The sequence below is a fragment of the Notamacropus eugenii genome, chromosome 2, assembly GCF_028372415.1.
Source record: "Notamacropus eugenii isolate mMacEug1 chromosome 2, mMacEug1.pri_v2, whole genome shotgun sequence".
NCBI lineage: Eukaryota > Metazoa > Chordata > Mammalia > Diprotodontia > Macropodidae > Notamacropus > Notamacropus eugenii.
Window position 1 is genome coordinate 512,118,474 of NC_092873.1, and position 22,317 is coordinate 512,140,790.

Here is a 22,317-nt window from a genome sequence, read left to right on the forward strand (position 1 = left end):
ACCCAGGTCTCCCCATCACTGTTTCTGTCCCTCCCCACGAGGCCTCTTACTAGTAGCACCCAACTGTGGGGCCCTTTGAGGTTTATAAAGTAGTTCCCTGTTCCCTGGTGCTGGTGGGGAAGAAAGTACTTTATGAACCTTCCAGGTGTTTGGAAGAGGAGCTGTTATTGCTAGCATAGCATTCTCATCCCTGGCCTAAAAGTCCCAGGGCCTTCATGCCTATAGCTGATTGGAGACCCAACACCGAATCAACTCGATAAGCACTTATCAGTCACCTACTCTGTGCTAGCCCCCGGTAAGGTGCTAAGACTATCATGGCAAACGCCAAACAGAGATCTCACTCTGTGTCCATATGAGTGTGCATGTACGTACACAATTTACACAAAGCAGATACCAGACGATGGGAGGGGGGGTTAGGAGAGGACTGATGGGGAGTCGAGCTAGAGCCGACCCTTGAGGGAAGCCAGGGAGAGTGGCCACAAGAAGAGGGTTCATTCCAGGATGGAGGACGGAGATGCAGTCTTGAATTCCAGGATCAGCAAGCAGACCAGTTTAGCGGAATCCTTGAGTGCGCTGAAGGCATTAAACTGGAAATGTAAATTGGGGCCAGTCTGCTTGGCTTTAAATGCCAAACAAATACATTTCTATTTTACCTTGCAGGTGGTAGTGAGCCCCTAGAGATTATTGAGTGGAAGCAGGCGTGACAGGGTCACATCTGCACTTCAGGAAAATCTATTGGGCAGTTTGGTCTAGCATGTTGTTTTTGTTGGTACCAGCTGTGTTAGGTATTACAGAGAAGACAGGGTAAACAGGAGACATAATTCTGACCCTCAGAGCTAGGCCAGTCTTGAAACCTCAGGGACCATCTGGTCCAATAAGATATCCCCACGTCCACAGCCTCCCAAGCAAGGGGACATCTGGTCGCTGCTTGGCAGCTCCAGTGAGGAGGAGACCACCCTCTAACCTCCCCTCAAGCCAGAGCAGCCCCTTCCACTTTGGAACAGCTCTCATTACCCCAAAGGGTTGATGGCCATCAAACCAAAATCTGCCTCCTTCATTTCTGGTTGTGAGATGAAGCGGAACATCTCTCTTCAACATGACAGACTTTCAGACACTTGAAGTGGGTCCCTCCAACCCTCCTAACACTTTTCTTAATTCAAGCCCTTTGATTCAAAATGTATTCTGCACCTTCTGAGTGCCAGACACTGTGGTAAGCACCCAAGGATCCCTGCCCTCAGGGTGCTTATATTCTACCACTAAACACCTCTGGTTCCTTCTAATGATTCTCCTATGGCCTGGGCCAGGCTCCCTTCACCATTCCATTCCCAGCCTCTGGCCACTCCCTAGTTTATTCATGTCCCAAACGCAGGACTGAACACAATAACCCAGACAGGGTCAGAGGGCAGTGGAATCAAGCAATAGGCCTAGAAGCCAGATTTCCACTTAAAAGGGTAGAGCCTTTAGGGTTTCCTCATGCCTTCTGTTTTTAAATCTTGTCAGTTTTGTACATAGCCTTTTCCTACTGCAGCAAGCCTTCCCTTGTGCCAAAGAAAAAGTAAAGCCAAAAAACAAATAAAAAAGACAGCAAAAAACCAAACCTAACAAAGCAGTGTCATTGGATAATGTATGCAGCATTCCAAACCCACAGGTCCCCACTTCTCTAATAAAAGGAGGAAGCGGGCATTAGCTGTTTTAGTCAAACATTTCATGAAGTAGAAAGTGCACCAGAGTTGGCATGAGAAGCCCAATTCTGACCCCTGGCTCTGCCACTTAGAACTATGTGACCTTAGCAAATCTCCCTGGCTGAGTTTTTTCTTTCTCCATAAGAGGAGTGGATTGGACTGGATAATATTTAAGGCCTTTTCCTGGACTAGGATTACTGGATGGGATTCTGCTTGTGTTCAGCCTCCTTCCCGGTCTCCCTGATCAAGAAAACTTCTCCAAATGTGGCCACAGAATTGCAGAACTTCTGGTTTGGGAACAAGCTCATTCCTTGTCTCCTCCAATCCCTCCATGAAGTATCAGCAAACATTGAGAATGAATGAATTCAGCAAATTCAGTCCCTTGATAAGCAGTTGCCAAATACACCAGCAAGACTTGAACCCAGACCTTCTTCCTGACTCCAAAGCCAATTCAATATGCGTTATACCACACTGCCTTTCACTGTGTGCCGGACACATAGTAGGCACTTTGTGTTCGTTGAATGAAACTGAAACAACATAACACAATCCAAGGATCATTAATTGGGGACCTGATATTTACTGAGTCCAGTGTTCCACCCTAGAGAGGTAATATTTTAAAGCAAGGTCTAGTCCAGGGGTAGTCCTCAAGTATGGCCCTCTGACTAAATCCAAACTTCACAGGGCAAATCCCCTTAATAAAAGGGTTTGTTCTGTAAAACTTGGAGTCAGGCTGCACTCAAGGACCTAGAAGGCTATGGGTTTCCTTCCCTGCCCTCATGGAATTCATAGTCTAGGAAGGGGTCCCAAGAGAGACCGACCAATAACTGGAATGTGAAACAAGACTTCATGAGTACACTGAAGGTGTGGAAGGGGAATGCTCTGTGAGAGCCCAGGAGGAATATAATGGAGTAGGTTGGGGAGGAGAGAGACAGGGAGGGAATCAGGCAAACCTTCCTGCAGGAAGTAACATCTGAGTGGAGTTTTTATTGACATAGACAGGGAGGTGACGCCCATCACAGGGGCCTTCACCTTCCACCACACCATCCAGCCTCCACATTTTAGGAGCCCCAAACTTTGAGTACAGAGGAATCTGGGCAGTATGCTTCAGAAATTGCACAGATCACTGGTGATCAAGCCCAAGAACAGAGCCCACCATGAGCATCTTGTCCCCCTTCCCTTTCAAACTCTGGACACTTCATCAAACCAATGCCGCTCTTACTCCTGGAAAAGGGATAGTGATAAACTCCCCTGGTGCTCCCCAGACCTTGGCCTCCACTCCCTGTGTGTGTGTGTGTGTGTGTGTGTGTGTGTGTGTGTGTGTGTGTGTGCGTGCGCGCACTGTCCTGTCAGAATGGAAACTCCTTCCCTTGCTATATGTTACAGTGGGACAGTGGGACAGTGCTCCTCATAAATTATTTCTCACTCTCATTGATCAAGGACCTGAGTAGTTATCTTCCTATTTCATTTCCCCTCTCTATAATAATGAATGACAATCAAATCCTTTTTGGCTCTCTGTCTTCCACCCCTGAGTACTTAGCCCAAGGCTGGACACATGAAAGAAAACCAATAAAGTGTTGATGACAGACTCATGCCCAGCCATAGGGCTGCTAAAGAGCAACAGAAAAGAAGCTGAGATTCTCTGGAGAACTCACAAAGAGAGCCCTACCTTGTGTAGGAAAAGTGACATCACCCCCCTGAGAGAACACAAACACACACACGCACACACATGCACACGCACATGCACACACACACATTCCCAGCTTCAGGTCGTACTTGGCCACCTGACAGCCCAAAATAGATGCAGTTTCACTGAGAACATAAACAAAAAGGGAGAGGGAGAGTCATGTGCAACCAGACCGAGGAAGGCAGGAGCTGAGAAGCACCCAAGGCACACAGGCGAATGGGATACCCAGAAGCCTCTGATGGGGGAGGGGGCTCAATGATTCCAGATTGGAAGCTGGCTCCCCTCCCCAAACCTCGGACACTTCCTGGAGTACTTTGTACCCCTTTGCCCATTGGCATTGTGGAAAAGATGGGAAGATGTGGACTGAGTGATGGAGTACACTGGAGGGTATTCAGAATTAGTAAAATTGATCAGACTGAGAATTGTCATCTGTGATTCCATATCAACATGGAAGGAGGTCTCTAATGGAGCATCCAGGGTTATTTGCCTCATCTTAGACTGTTGAATATTTTTAAGCAGCAACTTAGATTAAGTAATAGAGAATAATAGCTCATTTTTACAAGGTACTTTGTGATTCGAAAAAGTCTCAACAAATATTTATTAAATACCTACTATGTGCCAGGCACTTGGAGATACAGATACAATGACTGAAACTTTGAGCTCATGGACAGCAGGCACCATCTCGCCCCTCTTTGTATCCCCAGCCCTTAGCACAGTATCTGGCACATAGTAGGCACTTAATAAAAATTTATTAACTGACTGAAATAATTCCCACTCCAAGGCACTTATTCCTACAGTATTGGGAGGCACTGTAGGTGAGAACAAGACCACTATTTTACTGTTGACACAATTATCAAATCTGCCAATAACAGAAAGACAGGAAGAAGAGTTAATACATTGGATCCAAAGGAGACCCTGACAGATGAGAAAAAAAGACCAAAATTAATAAAATGGAATAAATGCCACAGTGGTAAATGTAAAGTCTGACACAGGTTTAAAAAATCAACCTCACAAGTTTGGGGAGGCATTGTTAGACAGTTGTCCCTATTTTAAAAAAAGACCTGGGGGTTTTAGCGGACCACAGTAGTCACCAAGAAAGTTAATGCTGATCATTACATTCAAGGCTTGGGAGTGAGCCTAGCTTCTCTAAGACTGTGACCCAACAGAAAAGGCTTGAAATACAGGGCTGGAGGTGTACTCGGTGTTTACTATTCACAGACAAAACCGGTTACATTCAGAGGCGCTGGCATTCAAACCTTCCTAACCCAGCCCCCTCCTACCTCTGCAGGCTTCTTACCCCTTACTTGCTAACACTTCCATCCAGAGATACTGGTCTCTTGACTGTTTCATGAACAAGACCTTCCGTCTCTTGGTTCCAGACATTCTCTGTGGCTGTCCTGCATGCCTCCCACTCCAATCACTGACTTCCCTGGTTTTCTTTAAGTTCCAACTAAAATCCCACCTTCTACATGAAGGTTTCCCTAACCTCTCTTAATTCCAGTGCCTTCCCTGTTGATTATTTCTTATTTATCCTGTCTATGACTTGTTTCATATATATTCGTTCGCACGTTGTCTCCCCATTAGATTGTAAACTCTTTAAGAGTAGGCCCTGTCTTTTGCCTGGCACTTAAGGCAGTATCTGGCACATAGTAGGCACTTAATAAGTGTTAACTGAATAAATGAATTAACAGGTAGATTTAAAGCAAGAAGGAACTTCAGAGACCAACCCTTCATTTTATAGGGAAGAAACTTAGACCCAGAGAAATTGTGTCTTGCCCAAGGTCACACAAATAGTGGCAAAGCTGGGAATTTCTATAACAATCTGGGATTTACAAATACTTTTCTTTAAAAAAATTTTATTAATGCACTTAAAATCCATCATTTTCCAGTCACTCTCCATATATCCTCCCCACCCCAAATTAGAACCCTTCCTTGTAACAAATAAGCACAATCAACAAAAACAAATTGATGTTAATATGTTTAAAAACGTATGTCTCTTTCTATACCTACAGTACACCATCTCCCATCTGAGACAGAAACCATGCATTACTCCTGATTGTCTGGTTCCTCCCAGAACCTTCAATATGAGGAGGAGGCCCCAGCCGAAAATGTCTTCATCCCTCTCCAAGTCATGCTGCTGCTGACTTATCTCCATGGGACTTCCTCTAACACGCCCCCTCAGGTGCCTTCCCCATTCCACTCTGATTTCTTTCATACATGGTCTTCCCCTATTGTAACCTCCTTGAGGACAGGGACTCCTACAGTCTCTTTCTTTCTGCTTCTATTTGTATACCCAATACTTAGGACTGTGTTTGGCACATGGTAAACACATAATTAAATGTTTGTTCATTGACTGACAAATCCAGTGGCTTTTTCCTCAACCTTCTTGATCTCTTGACAGCCTCTGACACAGCTGACCACTTTCTTCACCCAAGTACTCCCTCTTCTTTGGGTTTGTGATCTGTCTGGTCTGGACAATTATAAAAGGCTCTTTTCTTGAGGTATCTAATGGTGTAATGCATAGAGAGCTGTACCTGGAGTTAGGAAGATCTGAGTTCAAATCCAGCCTCAGATGTTTACTAGGACCCTGGGCAAGTCATTTAACTTCTGTTTGTCTCAGTTTCCTCCACGGTAAGATGGGAATAATAGTACCTACCTCACAGGGTTCTGGTGAGAATCAGATGAGGCAATATTTATAAAAAGTCTTAGCACAGTATCTGGCACATAGTAGGGACTATACAAATACTTAACCCCTTCCCCTTCCTACTTGTCTGACCATTCCTTCTCAATCTCCTTTTCTTATTTGCCCATAACTGTGGATATCTCTCCAGATTCTCTATCCTCTCTCATTAGCTCCTGTAGATTTAAGCATCATCTCTATGTGGGTTACTCATAGGTCTGCATAAACATGTCATATCTCTCTCTCTTCCGAGCTGCAGTCCTATATCACTACCTGCCTCCTGGCTTCTCAAATTCAGCGTGTTTAAAATGGAATGTCATCTCTTCTTCCCTAAACCCATCCCATCTTCCAAACTTCCCTACTAGTGTTAAGGGCACCACCATTCCAGTGACTCAGGTTCTTGACCTCAGACTCATCCTGGGCTTTCCCTTCTCCCTCATTCACCATATCCAGTAACTTGCCAAGTCCAGCCCTTTTAAAGTCTATGACATCTCTTCTCTACACTACTATCCCACCCCCTTTAGCTCAGGGTCTCATCTCCTCTTGGCTGGTATATTGAAGCAGTCTTCTAACTGGACTCACAACATTCAACCTTAATTCCCTTCTCTAAACATCTGCCAAAATAATCTTCCAAAAGCCCAAGTATGTCCAAATTACTCCCCATCTCAAAAACTTTCAATGGCTCCCTATTGACCCAAGGACAATATGACCCAACTCTTCAGCTTGGCATTCAAAGTCCTTCATCCTCTGGCTCCAACTAACCTTTCCAGGTTTATTCCTTCACATACTCAATACTGTAGCCAAGCTGGCTCCCCTTGTCAATCCCTAGACTTGGAATTCCATCTGCCACTTCTGTGTATGAGCTATATCCCTGATAAGTACTCCTTTTCCCTCCTGCCTTTTAGTATCCATGATTTGCTTCAAAGGACCACCTCTTACAGGAAGTTTTTCTTTTTCTGTTCTCTGTAGCAGTTTAGTGCTTGCTCCCTCCCTTCTCCTCAAATAACTGGGTATATGCTTGTCTGGATATATGTTGTATCCTCTAGTAGAATTTCAGTTCCCTGAGGGGAGTGACTGTTTCTCATACTCCCAGCCTCTGGCACAGTGCCTGGTACATAGTAGCTGTTTGATGGATTGGACTGTTTGGAATTAATAAAAATAAATAAATTATTTATAATGTCAAAGCTTGGCCCTTTAGAAGAGGTATGTGAAGACTTCTCCCTCTGGGCAGACGTTTTTCTTAATTTTGCTTGCCTGCCCTTTTCCCTCTTTCTTTTGGTTCTCTGGATGGGAAATGGAAATGAAAGTGAACAGAAGAAATCAATAAACATTTTGAAAAAGGAAAACTAACAATAATATCTCACTTTTCACGATCCTTTGTAGTTTATAAAGTGCTTTTCGGTTAACAGTGGACTTTCCCATCTAGTCTCTCAACTGATCTCATTTTAGGGGGCACCCAGGCCAGCAGTCTCTTCATTTCCCACCAGGGAGTATGCACCTGGATTTCTTCATCATGCCCCAAGCCAGGTACCTTCTTTCAAGCTCCTCCCACAATTTTTCAGCTCCCTTTTACGTACTGTCTTGTTAAAATGTAAGTTCCTCGTAGTCAGGGATCATTTGTTATATTTTTATTTCCAATAATCAGCACAGTGACTGGTATATACTAAGCATTTAATAAATGCTTGTTGACTGACTGACTGATCCTCACAACAGCCCTGGATAGGAGATTTTTATATCCATTTGACAGACATAGAAACTGAGGCTCATTCAATGATAACTTATCAAGTACCTGAAAATACAGAAAATAAATGAAAAAATTTTCAGAAAAAATGAAGCACAACATTATTCAGCACTGAAGGAAGCTAGAAAGTCTAGATAAGACCCAGTACCTGACTTTGGGGAGCTGAGAGTCTAGTAGAAAAATAAGACAGAAGTCAAGGAAACCGTAACATATAACATGATATGATTAGTACATTTGAGGCAATCATTAATATATAAACTTCCTCCAGGAGGTGGCATTTAATGTGGGCTTTAAAGGATGAAGAGGAATTTAAAAGATGGGGAAGAAAGGAAGACTGCGGCCATAGGGAACAAGGAAGCAAAGGCATGGAGGTAGGAGAGCACCAGGAACATTCAAGAGGCAAAGAACTGTCCAAGGCAGTTTGTGCGTGTGAAAGGAAATGGAAAGACAGGGTGGCATCAGGTATGGAATGTTTCCCCCACTTCCATGAATTTTACCATCCAGTAACACTGGCCTTCTTGTATCTCTAGCACAGGACACTCCAGGTTCTGACTCCAGGCATTTTCTCTGGCTGACCTTATGCCTGGAATCTCTCTTCCTCATTTTTACTTTCTGTCTTCCCTGGCTTCCTTCAATCTCCAGCTAAAGTCTCACTTTCTACAGGAGGTCTTTCTCAGTCTTCTTCACAGTGTCTTTCCCTTTGAGATTGGCTTCCATCCTAGTTACTTACTAGGAGGTTATTCCCTCCCCCTCCCGCAGCTGAATCAAAAGACAGTTGGGGGAGGGGGTTGCCTTTCTTTGTATCTTTAGTGCTTAGCATATAGTAAGAACTTAATAAATGCTTGCTGACTGCCTGAACATGGAAAAGAGAGAAGAGTCCTTTGTGACCACTCCCTCAACCTAACAGAGAGGTCAGATAGAAAGGGTTAGGTGGGAGGAGAAAATGATCTATTAGTTGAGGACTAAAGCCCTCTATACCTAGTACTGATTGAGATGGAAGAAGGAGATATGAAGCTAATTGGGACAGTGTCTGTTATTAATGCTACCCTCAGAATCCCAATTAAGTCTGTCTCTCCTTGCAGGAAACTCTAGCCATGGAAGGGAAGTGGCAAGATTCTCAGTGTCTTGTCTCCACACCTGCTAATATAACAACAGTTCCTTCACCTTAATTAGCTACATCTAACCTTCCTGGTCAGGGACAAGTTGGGTATTGTGGAGGAAACTGAAGTTCCACCTTCTGCAAGATGCCTTTCCCTCATTCTCCTTAATGCTGATGCCTTCTCTCTAAGATTACTTCACATTTATACTGTATACATTCTTGTGTGTTCATGATCAATGATAGATAGCATTTACATAAAGATTTACAAAGTACTTTATAAATATGATTTCATTGGAACTTCACAACACCCCTGAGAGGTAGATGCTAGTATTATCCCCATTTTACAAATAAGAAACTAAGGCAGACAGAATCTAAGTGACTTGCCCAGGTTTGCAGAGCTAGTCAGAGTCTAAGGTCAAATTTGAATTCAGGTCTTCCTTCCTGACTCCAGGTCTATCACGCTGTGTCCTGTAATACCTAGCTGCCTCATTGTTTGTATGCTATCTTTCCCCCAGAATAAAACTGCTTGATAGCAAGGGACTATGGATAGCCTTTCCCTAGCATCTGGTACAATGGCTGGCACACAGTAGGTTCTTAAATGCTTGCTGCTCAAGGGCTAACTTTAACCCACTACCTCCCATAGGATCATTCTTTTTTTCAAGTTTGAAGGGACTCTAGAGGCCATATAATTCAACCTTATTCATTTCCTTTCCTCTAATTAATCAATCAACAATCATTTGAAGTACCCACTATGCGCTAGGCTCCAGAGATACAAAGAAGAAAGTGAATCAGTCCTTGCCCTCAAGAATCTTACATTCTTTTGGTAGGGAAATAACATGTACTCAGACAAGAAATTCTATTTAAACAAAATCAATTCAAAGTCATTTTAGGGGAGAGGGGTGAGTTGCTGAGGGGATCAGGAAAGATCTCTTGTAACAGACTGCTTCTTTCAAGTCCGAGCTAACATCTCCCGCTTTCTGCAAGAAGTCTCTCCCAGTCCTCCTTAATCCTGATACCTTCCCTTGGAGACCACCCCCAATTTATCCTGCCTAGATCTTTTTTGTCCACAGTTGTTTGCACCTCATCCCCCTCCCCCATTAGAATGTGAGCTCCTTGAGAGCAGGGACTGGCTTTTGTCTTTCTTTGTATCCCCAGCCCTTAGCACAGTCGGTGCCTGGCATACAGTAGGGATTTAATAAATGCACATTGCCTGACTCTTAAACTGAGCTTTGAATGAAGCTAGAGAATCTGAGAGGCAGAGGTGAGAAGGGACTACATTCCAGGCATGGAGAACAGCCCCTGAAGGATGGAACACCAAGCATGATATAGCTGGCTTTGTCTTAGTCTCCAGAGCTTTGCACATGATCAGTACTTAATACATGTTTGTTAAATTTTAATTGTAATTGAATTCCGCAAAAGCCTGTTCCCAGGGCCACCTTCTCTCCAGTTGTAGCCAACTCTAGCATTATTCAGAAGCTGCTGTGCTGTAGGACCTGCAGCCCTTCCCCTCCCCCTCCTATCTTCTCCCTTCCTCTCTATCTCTACCCCCTCCTTCCCTCCTCCTTTCTCCTCCCTTCCCCTCCCTCTTCATCTCTCTCCTCTTCCCTTCCCTCCCCCTCATCCCTTTCTCATTCCCTCTTTCTCTCCCTCCCTCTCCTCCTCCCCCCTTCACTTTCCTCTTCTCTTCCTCTCCCTTCTTTCCCCTCGCCTTTCCCTCCTCCCTTCCCCTCCCCTCCTCTTCCTTCATCTCCTTCTTCCCTTCTTCTCCCTCTCCTGCTCTCTCACCTCTTCATCCTCACTCTTTCTCCACTTCCCCCTTTCCCTTTCTCCTCTTCTCTCTTTCCCTTCCTGTCCTCCTTCTCCCCCCATTTCTCCTCCCTTCCCCCTTCCCCCTCCCTCCCTGTAGGAACTCTGTTCTGTTGCTAAGCAGCCTGTATACAGACCTGAGCTGAGGCTGATGGCTCAGAGGTTGCCAAGCCTCTCTCCATCCTTGTGTGTGCTCCCTGGCTCTCTCCCAATCATTGGCTTTCTCCCAGGTAATGAGGCCTCCCCTCTGCCCCACGGGTGAGGATGTTCTCTTCTCTGATATGTAATTAACTTCCCCAGGAACTGATGTAGCTGGGGGGAAGGCGGAGGGAGAACAGCTCCTCATGGGAGAAGTGAAACATCAGAGATAAAGGGGGTTAGGGAAAAAATCCTACAGTGTCAGAGGTGGAAGGGCATTGGGACTCTAAGAGACCATCTCATAGGATGTAAGTTCTAGCAGGGACCTCAGGGATCCCCTCACCCAACCCCTTCCCCTCTCATAAGTAAGTGACAACATCATAGGATCGATCACAGGTACAGAATTGAAAGGGACCTTAGTCTAATCTCTGAGGCCCAGAGAGGGAAGTAATTTGCCCAAGTTACTTGAGAAGGGATTTCCCAACAATAACCAAGGTGGGGGGGCTCATCTGCTTACTGATGGTGGAAAATCTATGCCCTCTAAGGGAACCTACTCTACTTCAGGATCCAGCTCATTGTTTTCCCAACACTAAGTCAAAATTAGTCTCTCTGCAAATTCCCTCCCCAGCCCCTCACTGTTCATTCTGTCCTCCAGGCCAAGCAGAAGAAATCTAACACTCTTCCGTAGGACAGCCCTTCTGGAGCTTGATGATAGCTCTCATATTCCCCATTCCATTCTCCCTTTCCCAGTCTTTTCTTAAGGTCCAACTTCTAGTTCCTTCTCCTTGAGGGCTGCTATCCTCTAGGTGCTGTCCAGTTTAATGTCTTTCTAAACTGTGACAGCTACAACAGAACCCTATATTCCAAACATGGTGGGGAAGCAGAGGCCAGTGAGGCTGATCAAACCCCTCACTCTGGACATGAGTCTTCCATTTGTGCAGTTTCTATCAATGGTTACAACTTCCCCTCAACCACGCTTGAGAACTTCTGTTTGAAGCTCACCCATAGTGGCAGATGATGCTGACTGATGGATGGATTAATGACGATGCTAGTGATAATGAAAAGCAGTGTGGTAAAATGGTTAGAGACTCAGGGAAAACCCGGGCTGTGGTTTTGCCTCTGACACACCGGCTGTCTCACTCTAGGTCACTTATTCTTTCTGGGCCCCAGGTACATAGATGACAAGTTATAGAAAAAATGACACTCTGCATTGGTGGAAGGAGTTTACATTCCTGAAGTTCCCCAAAGGAAATGAAAGCCCAGGTCTTGTCCCAAAAATAGAGGTGGACAGACAGACAGACAGTCAGACAGACAGAAAGAGTCAAGGTTGCAATTTATGACATCTTATACTTTAAGAGTTCTCCATAGTCATGATCTCATTTGAGCCTCATAATGATACTGTGAATTACATTATATATTTTTCCTCCTATCTGACAGACAACAAAAATGAGGAGTACTGCCTTGTTCAGAGTTCCAGAGCTAGAAGTAACTTAGCCAGAATTTGAACGTAGGTGGTGCACCTCCAGATCCCAGGATCTTCACACAATATCACTAAGTCCTTTTTTTCCTTTTCTTTCTGCCTTCCAGATACTTCACCCTTTAGGTGGAGACGCATGAAGCCATCTGGCTGAGTGATAATTGAACAATTCACTGAAAGTGGCTGCGAAGCCCCACTGGAGCAGGCAAGGGGGTGGTAGAAGCCTGCAGGGGGCCTGTAGGTTGCTTGTGTGGGGAGCAGCTGTGATGCCTCCTGGGGGAGCCAAGCCATATTTGTTTGCATCCTACTCTGAGATTTGTATAAAGGCTAGTGGGGAGAAGCCTCCTGGCATTCCCTGGGGGTCACTCTCCCGTTCTTGAGAAGTGAGAATGGGAATAATGAGCAATGATCCAGTTCCAGGGAAGTCAAGGGGTGAGGGCAGAGCTGGCCCTCTTAGAAGGAACTAGCCCCCATCTAGCCATGTGTGTGAATAGGAAGCCTGGTATGGAGGGAGAGATGATGGATAGCTGCACACACAGAGAACCTCTGTGCATGTGTGCATGCGTGCGTGAGTGTGTGTGTGTGTGTGTGTGTTACAGTGGAAAGCACAGGGAACCTGCCTGGATTCAAGTACCAGCTTTGCCACTTACTACTTATATGAATTTGGACAAGTCACCTAGCCTATCTGTGCCTCAGTTTCCTCCTCTGTATAATTAGGAGTTTGGATCTGAGGTCATTTCCTACTCTAAATCTAGCATCCCATGAAACAACAAGCAAAAAGTCTTGGAACTGTACAAAGCCCTCATTCAATGACCTAAGAGCCATTCCCCTAATCTCTCCCACACACACCGAGTCCAGTCTGTTGAAATCCAACCAGCTCTAACCTTTACTAGGTGTGTGACCTTGGGCAAGTTACTTAACCAGCATGTCGAGGGAGTTCCTTTCCTTCACTGTCAAAAACAGTCAGCAACACACTTCTTCCCTCACAGGGTAGTTGGAGTAGGGAAGACTCTTTGTAAATTATAAAGGAACAGGGATATGGGAGCTCAAAGGATTACCTCAAAGGCTGCCTCCTCCATCTGATCTTCCCCCAACTGCCTCCTCCTCCTCCTTATGATCATTCATTTATTAATCTCCTGGGTACTAGATACAGCAAATGCAAAGACAAAAGGAAGATGGTACCCTTGCCTCAGGATATTTACATTCTATTCTTAGACTCAATATTAATAATAGATTTAGAGCCAAAAGGGACCTCAGAGGTCATAGAGCCCAACGTCTTCAATTTTAGAAATAAGAAAACTGAGGCCTAGGAAGTTTAAGTTACTTACACAGGGTCACACAGCTAGTAAGTGTCTGGTTTGGGACTGGAACTCAGGTCTTTCTGACTCCAAGTCCTGTAATATAACCATTACACAATACTACCTCTCCACCACGGGGCTGACATGGTTTCCAGGTAAATATGAATGCTCTCAGCACTTTGTCTGGAGCTCATCAATCTGTTTTATGATTACAGGGTCCAAAGTTGGAAGGGACTTCCCATCTAGTCCTCATTTTATAGATGAAGTGGAGACTCCGTAAGGTGTACTGACTTATCACAGGACCACAGGTTTAGAATCATAAGGTTAATTAATAAGAATTAATAAGAATTATAATTCTAAATAAGGTACCTTAGAAGGAATCTAGTCCAACCTCCTTACAGATGAGGAAACTGAGGCCCACTCAAAGAGACTAGTGATTTCTCTAAGATTATATAGATAGTTAAGTGGAAGATTTTAATCCAAGTCCTCTGACTCCAAATCCAGGGCTACATCTATGTGCTACACTACCTCCTCTTTCCCCTACTAGGGAGAACTAGAATTGTGAGTTTCTTGAGGACAGGGAGGTGTCTTATTCACCTCTTCACCCCCACACCATGCTAGACATAGGGCCTTGGGCACCACAGCAGCTTAATAAGGTTTTGTTGAATTGCACTATGATTGGTTATTGACAACTGGAAAAGAGAAGAAAGCAGGAGAGACTGGGTTTGAGACTGTCACTTCCCAGGCAGCAGGGACTGTCTGATCACCAGCCTTTCTGGGATTAGTAAAAGCCTTTCTGATTAAAGGACATCAAGAAATAAGTTCTTGTTGGGTCCCTGCTATAGTCCTGGGCAGATGGGGAAGGGGAGGAGAAGCAGTGGAAGAGGCAGCTTTGGTCCTCAGCAGCGGAGTCACACAATCACAGATACATAGAATCTCAGCATTAGCAGAGACCTTAGAACCATCTAGTCCAAAAGGTATCTAAGGAATCATTGTCTATATAACCTCCCCAACTATTGCTTGAAGACTTCCAAGGAGAGGGCAGGGAGAAGGAGCTCATGGCTTCTGAACACAGCCTCTTGTACCTTGGACAGCTCCCATGAGCAATTTGTAATTTACATCAAATCTTCCCTCCAATTTTCCTCATTCCACCCTCAAGGTCTGTCAAGTACAATGACTCTTCCATAACAGCCTTCCTAATATTTGAAGACAGTCATCATATCCTCCTAAAGTCTTCTTTTCTCAATTCAGTCAGTCAAAAAGTCTTTATTAAACACCTACTGTGTGCCAGGCATTGGGCTAAATGTTTGGGATACAAAAAAATGTCACAACAATCTTTGTTCTGAAGGAACTCACATTCTAATGGATAATATAATGTGCAAATAACTGGGTACGTACATAGACAGTGTACATGGAAGGTCATCTCAGAGAGAAGACACTAGCAGCTGATGGTGTGGGTAGGGGAAAGAGACCAAAAAAATGCAACTTAATTAATATTAAGTTCCTACTATGTGTAGAGCATGTGCTAGGTGCTAGGGGTACAAATACAGAAAGACCAGCAAGGCTTTCTTGCTAGGAGAAATGTAAAATAAAAGCACTCTGCAGGGGTGAGTGGTGATGGCCTTGCTACTTTCATTTGCTCTGACCCACATGCCATTCAAGGAGTACTTGGAGAGTGAGGTTCACCTTGGCAGCTCAGCCTGCACATAGATCCTATAGATTTTAAGGAGTCAGAGTTCCAGAAATGAGTTTTGGGAACAGAGTCTCATAGGCAGTAATTTAATGAGAATCACAGGGAATTTTCTAACCTTAAGTCAGATAATTGTTAGAACTCTGAACTTGGAATTGGCACCAGACTATCATAGTCAAAAGAATGAACTTAATCTTAGATATTCTGTTTGCTTGCAGGCTGTTGCTTAACTGGTTAAGTAACTCATAACCTTGTCTATGCACTAAAAGAGCATAAAGTGTCCGCAGCATGTGGTATCAGAGAACATCTTGGTAATCTTAAGATTTTTTTTGTTCTGAACTAATGTATCTTCTGGCTGGGTAATAATTAATAATAATAAAGTAAGGACATCAGTGGGGACTCACAAGCTATGAGTTTGAGTGGGTATTGATCCACAAAGTGTTTCAAATCCAGGGTAGCTTTCCTGGGACTGCATATGTGAAGGATGCTATGGCTAGATCATCACAGCTTTGAGGTAAGGACCCCAAAAGCTAGACCCAGGCCCTGAGCACTCTTTCATGGTTGATATACCAATGACTTGTCATCATGCTCTTGCCCAGACCCAAGAAACCAATCTGCCCTTGGGGAGCATTCTAGTTGCAATTTTAGTCATTCAAAACTCACCCAGATCTGTAGTTTCACCCTCTTCTCATTGCGGTAAACAGTCTTCACCTTGAAATCAATGCCCACTGTGCTGACAAAGGCCGGAGTGAAGGTGTCATCGGCATATCGGAAGAGGAAAGAAGTTTTCCCAACGCTACTATTGCCAATGATGAGCAGTTTGAACATGTAGTCAAAGTTTTGGTCCGAAGCATCTTTACCCCCAGCTTTGCCTCCTTCTGTCACTGAAGCCATCTGCAAGAGAGACATCCAATCAACTTGGTTATCCAGAAATGCATACAGCCTCTTCTGGTGTTATCAGAGAAACATCCTTGTGTCATACAATGGAAAGACCCCTGACTGTGGAGTCAGAGGAGGTAGGTTCAAACACCACCTCTGACTCTTAAACATATGTGACTTTCAATGAATCCTTTATCTGAGTCTCACATGCCCATATACCCTCTGTGAAAGGGTTCAGATGATCTCTGAGGTCCCTGAATCTACGAGTCCTTCTCCAGGATCACCCAGGGATACCATAGGTCATCCTAACATTTGTACCTGTAGCCATTATCCATTTGACTTCTGCTTAGACACCCTGGCTCTCCATACCTGTCCCCTCCTCCAGGCTTCCATTCTACAACTCCAATCAGATCATTCTCACCACCCTTTTCCCCCTGGCCTCTCCAAAGCCTGCAGGCTTGGCTTCTGCTCTCCTCTCCCTCTCCCCACTCCATATGCTCTCAACCATGCCTATCCAGCTCAAGCCCAAGTTCTCCATGACACCTACTCTGACCACAGGAAGCAACCCTTCTCTAATTCTTTCCATATCTGATCAGGTATACCCCTTGGTCTGATTTACCACCCAATCCAAGAAGCATTTATTGTGTACCTGCTGCATGACAGGCATTGTACGAGGCATTATGGATACCAAGCCAGTACAAAAGGAACTTTCATTCTCTAATTGCTGCTTATATACAACTGTTATCTTCTAAAATAGAGTGTGAACTCCCCACAGGCAAAGTCCTGCAGTGTGGTCAAGGGCAAAATCTCTGAATTTGGAGCCAGAGGACCTCTAGGTTCAATGCTGACTCTACCACTTACCATTCACCTCTCTGGGTCTCCATTTCCCCATCTGTAAAATGAGGAAGTTGAACTAGATGACCTCTGATGTCCCTCCCAGCTTGAGGTCAGGATCTGTCTGTCTTTTTACTTGTTTTTGTGTCCACAGCAACTAGGCATGTGTTGCAGTACCAGACACATCACAAGAACTGAACAACTTGCTGACTTGGACTGACTTGACTTGAAGCAGGCTACACACCTCTGAAAGAGAGATGATGCTCTCAGGGTATAGAAGGGGACATAAACATTTTGACACAGCCAGTGTGAAGATTTGTTTTTCTTGACTTGCGTACATTTTTGCAAGGTTTATTTTTCTTTTTTCTTTTCAATGAGGAAGGGAAAGTAGGAGGAAGAGAAAACTTTTGTTAATTTTTTGAAAAAGTGATGTTTTTAAAAATGATGGTAGAGCCTTCTCCCTCATAGGAGGTCTTTAAGCAGAGGCTGAATGACTACTTTGGGGTCATGTTGTAGGGGGATTTTTGGGGCAGAGGCAGGTTGGCCTTGACCCCTGAGGTACCTCCCAGATCTAAGATTCTCTGATTTTGTAACTGATTGCTTAAACTGCAGGAAGGATCAGGTGTGTCAATTAACACAAGAATTTTAAAATTTATTTATAATTTACTATATTTTTCCTACGTATGAACTTTGACAGCAAATAATTACAAGCAGATGTTGTAATTTTACTTTGAAACAAAAATTTTCATCCTGTTATCTCTAGTATGGGTAAATGTGTTGAATTCTTTTCTGCAGCTTGGTTCTTCAAAGTATTCTTAAATTCTCATCCTTCTATTAAGGGAAAGGCACAAGTATTTATTAATCACCTGCTCTGTGCCAGGCACTGTACTCAATGCTTTGCAGATTTTATTAGATTCTCATGACAATCTTGTGACTTGTGACTTGGGTGCTACTCTCATTTTACAGTTGAGGAAACTGAGGCAGAGTGGTTAAGTGATTTAAAAAACCTTAAGAAGAGGCTACTTCATCTTGGGAATTTGAGATAGAGAGGAAAGCCAGACATTGTCTAGCATGCAGCCTAAATTTGGAGAGCAAATTCATAGAAAGCATAGTTATGATCCAAAGGAATAAAATTCTACAGGGGAAAGCTAGTTGAGGAGGTCAGGAAATTCTTCATCCCCCAACTCTCCAGCCAGCTCCTCTAAGGAGCTGCCTTGGCAGCCACTTTGCCCCCATGCAGGTATTCTGTCCACCCCACCTCACTTTCCATTTCTGGAAAATGGAACCAGGGACAAATCAACTCTGTACTAATGTCTTCTTGCATGTCTCCATTTGGACCCTCCTTGGCCACTACCTCCCTTTGTGGATTGTCTCCCTTTTTAAAATATAACCTCCTGGAGCTACCAGTAGGGACTTGATAGGCACTTTTTCATTCATTTATTCTCAAAAATGAATTTCTGAAGACAGAAACAGAAACCCCTGGAAAACTAAGCAGCAAACCTAGAAACTTCTTGGAAAAATTGAAAAAAAACGTAAAACCTTCACTTAATTTAAAAAGAGGATAAAAATAAAATCACTGATTTAGAAAATAGATAAGGTAAAATCATAAAAGGAAAGAAATGAGAAATATTGGAGCCTATTACCCACAAATATACACACACACACACACATATGAAAAAACTACAAAACTTAAAAGAAATAAAGCTTACAGAGCAAAATACCTACATTAATACAACATGAAATAGAGATCATAGACAAATTTCAGATTAAGAAACTGGGCTAACCCTAAAGGAACTAACATATAACCCCTGGTCCAGATGCTTTTCAGGTGAATTCCATCAAACTTTTAAAGAACAATATCCACCCTATACAAATTATTTTCAAATATTAATGAAGAAAACACCCTATCAAACTCTTCACATATATATATATATATATATATATATATATATATATATATATATATATATATATATATATATATATATATATATATATATATAGTAGTCCTACTTCATTAATTAGGGAAGGGCAAAGCCAGAAAGAGTGTCTTAGTCCAATACATATAATAAGTGAATATCAATTCAAAAACTTTAAATACACTACTGGCAATAAGACTGGCACAACATGGCCAAAAAATGATTCAGCAAAATCAAGTTGGAGATGCAAAGATAATTCAACATTAGGAAAACAATATAATTATTCCTATCACAAATAAAATGCTCCAAAACCATATGATTATATCAAGAGATTAAGAAAGATGCTTTTGACAAAGTACAAGACCCACATATGCTAAACATTCAAAAGAGAATAGGCCTTTTTTGAATATGGTAAAAAATAGAGATCTAAAACCAAAAAAAGAAAAATAATACTATTATGCATAATGGGAAAACACTAGAAGCTTTCCCCGTAAAGACAGGAATAAAACAAGGATGACCCCATCCCTGCTATTATAGGACATAGTTCTAGGATGCTAGTTATAATAAGACAAGAATAAGAAATTAAAGGCATCAATATAAGCAAGGAGGGGATGACACTATCTTTATTGGTTGATGACATGATGGTTTGATTAATTAATAGAAAATCGGCAAATCAACTAAGAAAGACAAAATATTTAACAAAGTGGCAAATTATTAATTTAGTAAAGCAATTTAGCAGTGATTTAGGAAAGCAGCAGTTTACAAAATAAACACGGAAAATAAATATCATTTCTACATAGTAATAACAAAACCCAGGAGAAAATAATAGAAAGTATAATTCCATTCAAAATAACTACAAAATGCATATCTGGAAATCAATTACCAACATATGCTGAAGACTTGTATACAGCTACAAAAAATTATTGAAAGAAATTTAGAGGTAAGTAGAATCAAGTCAACAAGCATTTGTGCCAGACCTTGTACTATGGTGTTGGGGACACAAGAAGAGGCAAAAACCCTTTGCTCACACTCTAATGGGAGAAACAACATAGCTAGCATACAAACAACTCTGTGTACACACACACACATACACACATACATCATAAATACAGATATTTCTAGATTTAACAGCATACACACATGGAGTAAACTGGAGTTAGTCTCAAAGGAAGGTTAGAAGCCTCTGCAAATGAAAGAATAACCACAATAAAATAACTGAAACTCAATATTGCAAAATTACAAGGACCAAGTTTGGCCCCACAGAGATGTAAGGAGACATCATCCCCCAGACTCCGCAGAAGTTGGGGTCTGCAGATGTGGGATAGTCCATATAACATCTGCCTTTTAATTATTGGTTTTGCTGAATGTTTTCTTCTTCTTTTTTTAAATAAAAGATGGCACCGAGAAAGAGATAAAGTGGGAAATGCAAGCTATGTGAAAACAAAAATATTCATAAAATCAATTTAATTTTTTTAAAATGAAAATTTTAAATGACTTATGGGGTAGTGCTTGTGACCGGACCTTGCCAATAGAATATAAATGATAGTGCTTCCTAAATTAAATGTACAGAGTCAGTCCTATATCAATTATGGAACTAGACCAAATAAAATTCGTTTGAAAGAACAAAAGGTCTAAGTTCTCAAGGGAAATAATAAAATAAAGTAGGGATGAAGAACCAGTGGAAACTGGATGATGATATGGGGGCAAGGAATGGATGCTGTGGAGAGAGAAGGGTAAGGCTGTTCAGGGTGTGAGTTAGGGCAGACTCCACTCCCCGCTCCCATCCCCCACACCCACATATTCCTTCTAGCTCTGTGATTCTGTGGGCCAGGCTTGAAAAAAAGCCTTGAGACAAGTGAGAAAGAATTAAACACCAGTCCTTTCACAGTCATCATAGTAAGAAGTGATAGAGGTGAAAGAAGAAAACCAGGAGACCAGGGGAACACATTAGGACAGGTCCCTCGGGGGTTCTTCTCCATTGCAAGGGGACAATTTAGCAGGAGTTACTGAGGCATTCAGAGGCAACTGAGAAAGCAAGCATCCCTGGGGCTGCCCAGGCTAGCTGACAGGTAGCAGGCTGAGAAACATTAGGACGGACTGCCCAGCTGGGAATTTGGAAGCCCAAGTGCTAAGATAAACATCACTTGCTCTTACTGCTCCATAAATAAGGAGGCTGGTAGTTACTATCTTGTTGGCATTAATGCAAATGAATCCCTGGGGGGGACAGACTGGACACCCCAAATGGGAGTGGGGGCCCAGGGTTCTGAATGCTATCTTTGAAAATTAATATATTCATAATATGAGAATCTCTGCTGGAAGAGACCTCAGGGGCCATCTATCACCAGTTTTAAGGCAGAGTGGTAACTTCTCTCTAAGAAGTCCATTACTCTAGCAACACACTCTGATTCACAGAGTTCCTCCAGTGCCTGGCACATAGTGAGGGGCTTGATAAATTTATAATTGACTGATCAATATTCTCATCAATTCTGCTTAAGTAAAATCATAGAATCTCAGCAGTAGAAGGGATCTCCAAGGTCATCTGATCCGACCCACCACATCTAACTAAAAATCTTCTCAAAAACATATCCTACAAATGATTATTCCAGCTCTGCTTGAAACTCACCCACTCCCACATCACTCCAAGAGCAACTCACTCCACTCTCGTTCAAAAGTTTTGGGTTTTTTTTCAGGCACTGAGACTAAATTAAATGCCTCCTCCCCACACTGCTCCTGTCTAAGGATGTGGGGTCAAACAAACTTCTTTCACAGGTCAGTCCTTCAAAATTTGAAGGCACTTATACAGTCCCTGCCTTAAGTCTTTCCTTTTTTTATCCTTCAAGACAATCTGGATTAAGTGACTTTCCCAGGGTCACATAGCTAGTAAGCATTTTAAGGCTGGATTTGAACTCAAGGGTCCCACTGGCTCCATGGCCAGTGCTCTATCCACTATACCACCTAGATGCTTCTCAGTCTTTTCCAGGCTAAACAGGCTCAGTTTATACCTTAGCCTCATATAACACAGACTTCAGGCCTTTCCTTAACCTAGTTGCTCTGCTCTGGCCACTTTCTGGCTTATCAAAGTCCTTTCTAAACTGTGGAGCCCACAACTGGATGCAATACTCCCGATGAGACCTCTCAAAGGCAGAGGAAAATCACCTCCCATTACTGACTCCCCCAAGATAAAAAGAACACTTAGTGAGAAGACCTCCCCAAATCCTGAACGGCATACGTCTCTTAAAGCAGTCCAAGATCATAATAGATTTCTTAGCTACTGCAGCCCACAGTTGACTCATAGGAGCTGGCAGTCCACTTAGACCCTTAGATTTTTTTCAGTCACCTTGCTACTTATATTTGTGAAGCAGGTAATGTTTAGCTTCTATTTGATCTGGT

The 22,317-nt window shown here is 43.0% G+C and overlaps 1 protein-coding gene and 1 long non-coding RNA gene across 3 annotated transcripts in view; one reads left to right on the plus strand and one right to left on the minus strand.

The window, feature by feature from the left end:
* Positions 1–22,317, minus strand: part of RAB3B (RAB3B, member RAS oncogene family) — a 58,393-nt gene that overhangs the window by 30,760 nt on the left and 5,316 nt on the right. The window contains exon 2 of one of the 2 annotated variants that reach the window (XM_072649428.1): positions 15,959–16,189. In XM_072649428.1, coding sequence (XP_072505529.1) covers positions 15,959–16,189 — 231 coding nt within the window. Of the gene's footprint in view, positions 1–15,958; positions 16,205–22,317 lie in introns of those variants that run through there. The other variant, XM_072649427.1, reaches the window with a different exon arrangement.
* On the plus strand, positions 10,835–17,643 carry LOC140530130 (uncharacterized). Its single transcript, XR_011975810.1, has 6 exons — positions 10,835–10,922; positions 12,418–13,928; positions 15,514–15,606; positions 15,749–15,809; positions 16,000–16,311; positions 17,163–17,643. It is a non-coding gene; the product is annotated as an uncharacterized lncRNA (long non-coding RNA).